The sequence below is a fragment of the Meles meles genome, chromosome 6 (genome assembly GCF_922984935.1).
Source record: "Meles meles chromosome 6, mMelMel3.1 paternal haplotype, whole genome shotgun sequence".
Classification (NCBI taxonomy): Eukaryota; Metazoa; Chordata; class Mammalia; order Carnivora; family Mustelidae; genus Meles; species Meles meles.
The window spans coordinates 56042991-56050338 of NC_060071.1; the positions used below are offsets into that span (position 1 = coordinate 56042991).

At 36.2% G+C, this 7348-nt stretch overlaps 1 protein-coding gene across 1 annotated transcript; it reads left to right on the forward strand.

Moving 5' to 3' along the window:
- Positions 1-3479: 3479 nt before the first annotated feature.
- LOC123943166 (olfactory receptor 4K3-like) lies at positions 3480-4418 on the forward strand. The gene has a single exon (XM_046007093.1). It carries the CDS (start codon positions 3480-3482, stop codon positions 4416-4418), a length of 939 nt encoding a protein of 312 aa, XP_045863049.1.
- The last annotated feature ends 2930 nt before the right edge of the window (positions 4419-7348 follow it).

The following is a 7348-nucleotide window of genomic DNA, read 5'->3' on the forward strand; positions in this document are numbered from 1 at the left end:
GGCACAAAATGGCTCATGGATCATGTTTTGTGATCTAGATCTGAGATGATTTAGACATAGATCATGCTTTGTGATCTCGGTGTGAAAAAAAAATGAATAAATCTCAGAAAGGGAGAAAACGAGACAGCGAGGGGCAGGGCCAGTAAGGAATAAGAGAAAAAGAAAGAAATGGGAGAATTTATTAATAGCCTTTCACATCTAATTTACTTAAAATCAAAAGTAAAAACAAACACAAAAGCGAGATTTAAAAAAATTCTCTAAGGACACATGGTGATATGTACAGTCATCGTCATTGATGGGAACAGGAACAGAAGGACACACTGCAAGACCGGTAGTTGTTACCTCCGAGAGTGCATGAGACTGCAAGAGCACAGATGAAGGGGCCTTCGCTATTTGCTCCAGATACACCTATTTTTAATAGTTGAAATCTTATTAAGTTAGATTCCATTCACATATTATTATTTCCTTGGTAAATGAATGACTTGAAAACTATCCTTTCATTATCTCTCCAGCACTTAGAGAGATGCCTCTAATATGCTTTACACTCAAACTGTTGATGTTCAGGACCAGCTTAAGGAAGGAATGTGAAGGCTGAGACCTAACATCCCTCTGAAATCCAAGGAAGCGAGTTCAAGTAGGCCCTTAAATCATGACCATAGTTGCAACACGCCAACGATGAGCTACTTGCTACCTGCCTACCTACATAACTCAACTAGATTCTGGTGGGACTGGAACTGACATCTTAGTTCACTTTATGACAAGGTAGATAGACAGCTAAAGAACGAAAGTTATAGCCTCCTCATAAACAAAGTAATTAAACATTTTGATCCTCCTTCTCTTACACTTTTACTTGTATTTAACTGGACTACCTTGGATCTAGCTTTGAAAGGCATAGGTTATTGCACGATGCCCTCAAAACCCAAATTTTCCTCAGGGAAAACTGGAAGCTAAGGATCCCCAAGAGCATGACAGGGAAAGCCTTTGCAAACACTTGGCTCTATTTAAGCCACTGAGATAGATAGCCTGCAAGCTCAGGGGTTACTCCTTACAGTGTAAACTTGGCACACCGAGGAGGACACAGTCCTCCAATACTGCTCATGGCAGAAGCTTAATTGGACTTCATTTCACGTAAGGTAGATTCTAGAGTAAGCCCTCTCAGTAAGCAAGGAAGGAACCGGTTTCAGGGGTGATCTGTGTAAGGTAAGTACCTCCTGGACAACTAATATTTGACTCACACATTTAATGTCTTCCCCTGTTTTGAGACTTATTTCTTTCTCTTCCCCTGAAGCATTTTTTTTTTCATACCTATCTATAGAGTTTAGAGTTCTGAATGTGTTATTCAGCGAATGTCTTAGGGGAAAAATTATGGGTTTTCTCTCCCAACGAATCCTTGGGACTTCTAAATTCCTAACAGCATTTCAAACACTAACAAAAGCACTGCCTATCTACATTCTTAGATGCTCCCAGAATTCCAGGTTGGGGATGATTTGTTCTCAAAAACCTTCCTACTTATCCTGACATTTTCTAATTCCTTTTGGATTTTACTCATTTTGCCTTTCCTCAAGGTACCAAATGGAGAAATGCTTCAGGAAAAAATTAATAGGTCAAAGTGCCTAAAATTTAAAATCAATGAAAATGCTTCTGATTGTTTTTAATGTGAACCTGTATATATCATTCTTATCATTATTAGCCACTTACAGTTACTCATGTCTCTGTTACCTTTTCATTGAACGAAATGTATTAGTATAGAAATCTTATTAGTTGTATAAAATATTTTTAAAATATCCATCTTATTTATTTTCTTAGTATTGTCAAAAGGTTTCCACAAGAAGCATTTATCTAGTCACAAAGATGTATCAGAAGCTTTGGAAACACACAGACCTCACTTCATTTTCTACCTTTATTACTTTTTATTTTACAATGTGGAAAATAGATAATTTGTACAACTGTATACATAATTTATGAGGTTCTGAGGTTCACATGAAATATACTTTACAAAAACTGGTACATATAATAAAATAAAATCATTAGAATCCGATCGTAAGATGAAAGTCATAAAGACATCACAACCTCATGTTGATTTTTGTTAATAGAATAGGTCATATATTTTCAAATAAAAAAAAAAAACTTGGAGAAAGAAAATGTCCAATAGGTAAAATGGAAAAAAAATAAATAAAAGGAGTATGCAGTTCAAAGTAAAGGATAGGTATATAATACTTAGAAATAGGGAAAACACTTAATCTCACAATAAGGAATTAAATTACATCAGGCTGCCTTTTCTCCTCATCACATGACAATAACATTCCATTGGAGAGATTTGGAAAAAACAGGAAATTCATATATTGCTGGTGGAAATGCAAAATGCTTTAAGCCTTATGGGAGGAATACAAACAGACAAATGAAAAGTAAAACAGATAAATGCTTTTAATGTGCTTTACACAGACCTGGTACATATTAAGAGCTATGTAGTCAACTCTATAATCTGAACATTATAGCCTGAAACAAAACAAAACAAAACAAGATACTAGAAAGATCCAGAAATGAAGAGAACAAAAGAATGGAAAAAGAGAAGGAAAGGAGAAAAAGACTTCATCTGCTGGCTTATAAAAATAGTAAATAAATATATTTCCACAGAGGTCAATTTAAACAGCATAAGTCAATAGTTTAGGTACATGAATTCCCATGAAAAACAGTCAGGAGTAAAAGTATCTTTCATATCTCCATCATTTCATCCAGTCACAGAAAAGAAATTTCTGTTACCAAGGAGAACCAAGGACCAGTACATGTATGTTCGTAAATAATGTTACTCAGGCCAAGAAATATGTAAGTTTGTGGAAATCTCCTTTCAAGGGGAAATTCCAAATGCAGGGAAATGCTGTATATTAGAAATGCGTACTCAGCATCCAGGGTCTCTTTTGGAACACAAATATCTTTTCTCAAGTCATTTGATCAACAGTTTTCCCCAGAGTTTCTGAATGTTTTGTTCAGTTCAGTACGCTAACACATATCCACTTAGCAATAGATTTGTTTCTGAGAAGCATGTTTTGTATCAGAAAGCTAGCATTCAGTTATTGCCCTGGAGGGATAGAAACTCTGATGTATTTTAAAGCTATGTATTCTCCCTGCAGAGGAGGTAGATTCAGGCTTGGAGAAATTATTTCTGTAATATATTACTATTGACATTTTTAATTAGCATATTCATTTTGGATTCCCATGACAACTATAATTCTGATGGGTAAGGTTTTTGAATTACCCTTCAATACTTAGCTCCCCATCTTATCTATAAGTCTGTGCCTCTCTGTAAATTCAAGACAAGTTTATTTTCAATTGTCAGCCAGTATAATGGTAAGATTTGAATTTTGCCCATGAGTAGGATGTGTCTGCTCTCAGTACCTGAGTGTTAATGAGATTCTTCTTTCCATTCTAGAAGTTCTTAGTTCATCTCTTTCTTTGAGCTCCATTAGAACACCATGTACAAAATGGAGGAAGCAAACCAGTCTGTGGCATCTGAGTTCATTTTTCGTGGACTTTGTGATTCAAGGGAGCTCCAGACCTTCCTCTTACTGCCTTTTTCTACACTCTACCTGATGACTGTTGTGGGCAACCTCTTTGTCATGCTCTTACTCATCACTGACCCTCATCTCCATTCCCCAATGTACTTCCTCTTAGCCAATCTCTCATTTGTGGACTTCTGCCTTTCCTCAGTAACTACCCCTAAACTGACCACAGACTTCCTAAAGGATAATAAAACCATCTCCTTTGGTGGCTGCATGACCCAGATCTTCGGTGTGCATTTTTTTGGAGGGGGCGAGATGGTGCTGTTGGTGACAATGGCTTATGATCGTTATGTGGCCATCTGCAAGCCACTCCATTACTCTAGCATCATGGACAGAAAGAAGTGCATCTGGCTAGTTTTGATATCATGGATCATTGGCTTTGTCCATGCCATGAGCCAACAAGTCATGATTTTAGATCTGCCCTTCTGTGGATCCAGAATAGTGGACAGTTTTTTCTGTGATACCCCTTTGGTGATCAAACTGGCCTGCATAGATACACATACTCTGAGAATGTTTATAAATGCTAACAGTGGGATCTTGGCGACAATTTGCTTCATTCTTTTAGTGATCTCCTACACCTATATCCTACTAACTGTCCGTCTTCACTCTAAGGACGGAGCGTCAAAAGCACTCTCTACCTGTACTTCTCACATCACCGTGGTGCTGCTATTCTTTGGTCCCTGCTTCTTAATCTATCTCTGGCCATTTAGCATCACTTGGATGGACAAGTTTCTTGCTGTGTTTTACACAGTAGTCACACCTCTCCTGAATCCAGCCATTTATACACTGAGAAATAAAGACATTAGGAATGCCATAAATAGACTGATAAATCAGCATATGAATTCACAGGATAATTTTTAGTTTTCTCATGTAATTGGAAAATGCATCCCAATTTGTCCACATTTTGACCTATAAACTAAACTGGAAATGGGACTTATTTGTATCTATATGCTTGAAGTATTCCCAGATGTATGGTTTGTATTTATTTCATTATAAAACTATGTTCAAAAATCCCACGCTTGGGATGCAGTCAATTAAGCATCTAACTCTTGATTTTTGGCTCAGGTCATGATTTCTGGGCCCTGGGGTCCAGCACTCCAATGGGGTTCATGCTTAGCATGGAGTCCACTTGAGGAATCTCTCTCTTCCTCCAGACGTTCCCCCCATTCTCTATCTCTCTACTAAATAAATAAATCTCTTTCAAAAATACAACACTTGGGACCCTTGGGTGGCTCAGTCACTAATCGTCTGCCTTCGGCTGAGGTCAGGATCCCGGGGTCCTGGCATTGAGTCCCGCATGGGGCTCCTGCTCAGCGGAGATTCTGTTCTGCCTCTCCCCCTACTTGCCTCTCCTACTGCTTGTGTGCATTCTCTCTCTCAAATAAATAATAAAATCTTTTAATAAAATTAAATTAAAATATTCCAACACATATTCTTACCACTTGGAGAGGATAATACTTGATAATCATAATTTGCATAAATATGCCTTTGTATTTATTCAAAGATTACCAGATGATAATAAGGATAACTATTAAAATAATCCTTACTACCATTATTTAACACTACCAACATTCCCAACACCATGCTAAACATTTTACCCATGTTAGATATTATTACAAAACTACTCTGGACTACTTATCATTATTCTCATTTCCAAAATTACATCATTTACTTATCCCAACTGTAAATTAGCTAGAGAAGATACTAAAGATATTTGAGTGGTCTACTTCTACTGAGAAATAAATCAATCAAGCTGTAATGATATTGTACTTGTACTCCACAGCATCACTCCCATAGTTCAAGTTCCAAGTCTCCATTGTTGATTGAAAATTGCAATTTCTAACTTTTTTTGTTGTTGTTGTTAGAAACACAGGGAAAAGCATTGACAATCCCTTGAAACATTACTTCCTTGGGTTAATAATGGATTTTTATGGTTATCATTTTACCTTACATTAAAGCAAAGAGAGCTGGGAGGATGGGGAAAGAGAATAATGTACTGTTTCAAGGCAAAAGAAATTTAGAGTGATGAGAAGAGAGCCAAAAAGAAACCATCAGTGAAAACAACACAATAATTTTATACCAAGATCTAAAAATCCTTCTAGAAATGAAAAAAAAAAAAATTGACTCAAAAGGGGAGACAAGAGGCAAAGGAATTGAACGGTTATGTATTCCTAAAAAGAAATACCATGGGACACTAAACACTCAATCTCATTAGTAATCAAGAAAATATAACTTAAGATCAGAATGAAACACCACCTTACCCCTATCAAATGAGTAAGAGAAAAAATCTGACAGCAAAAATTATTGTTGAGAATATGTACCGATGTGTATTAATGGAAACATTATGCCCTGCTTATGGGTGAAAATGAACTTAATTAAGCCTTGAAAAACAACTTGGTTTTGTCTTGTAAAACCAAACATGTGAATACACTGTATGTCTGTAACTGGCTGTTAACTGTTCCCCAGTGTCCGTATGCCTATTCTTCCTGTTACCAACAGAACAGCCCCAAGATTCATCTGGACACATGACCACCCAGCTACAGAGTAGATTTCTTAGTCTCTGCAGCTAGATGTGACTATAGGATTGAGTTCTGGCAATAGAATGTAAGAAAAAGTACTTTGTGTAACTTCAGACATCTCTTTAAAGACATCAACTCTATTTCCTCTTTTCCCTGTCCCAGTGGCTGGGACACCAAACATCAGGAGCAGATGCTCTGGAGTCAGTAACAAAAGCTCCAAGTGGAGAGGAGCAGAGCTAATGCTCCAACCAGGAGACAGATGGACTCCAGAAGGAGCCAACACAACTAAAATGGTATTGGTATGTTCTGGCTATCATCCTATCACTGTTCATTTGTATGCTTTTCTTCATAACTTACATACATTGTTTTGTATACTTCAAGTATTATATATTGCAATATTAATGAAAAAATAAAAGAAAGTCTTTCTCTTTGGCCTTCAAAAATCAGTAAGAACAAAAGCCCACATACCATACCTCTTTGTCCCCTGAAGGTTTCAAATAGGCCATGTTCTGGGCAATAGACCTAACCAATTTTGCTTTCCAGGGAAGCCGTCAACTGATAACCCACCAGAATGTATGCTATATTATACACAAATAGTAAAATATACAGAAGGAAAATGTGTGCATTTTGGTGTTATTGTTAGTAGGGTTAGACTGGGCAAGACCAGTAATGTCAGCATCTTATAATCTTCATAAATGAAATTGCTATTGTAATAGAGCATATATATAGCCCCAGATGATATATGCCATTTGCTGAATAAAATTAAATTGACACAACTTTACAATATCCCAATTTCTAGCTCATTCCTCTGAAAAGAAGGAGAAAAAGTCATGATTTCATGTGTCCTAACCCTATACCAATATCTAAAAAGATAATAATGCACATCAATCTCTATACCAATAAAATAAAGTGGTTAATGACATAACTAAACTAATAAAATATACAAATAATTATAGTTATAATTTTTAATTTCTGAGAATTTTTTTAAAAGAGAAGTAAAAACTGTATTAAGAGCTGTTGGCAGAAAGGAAGTTTGGATGTTTCCCCAAACCACATAACCGGAAATATTACTCAGATCTGTCTATAGGCATTCATGGGTACATATGGCTTTGGATATTTTTAAGATGAAATTATGTCAGCTGTACTCATTGATTAAAAAGTCTTTAGTTTCAGGAGCATACCATTTATTTAGAAGTGATTTGAAGGTTATATATAATGTCCTTTCATACCTCTTTATTAGAGGACTATAACAACATAACAACATAAATATAA

Coding starts and splice junctions, on each gene's coding strand:
- LOC123943166 (XM_046007093.1), top strand. CDS start 3,480: ATGGAGGAAGCAAACCAGTCTGTGGCATCTGAGTTCATTTTTCGTGGA.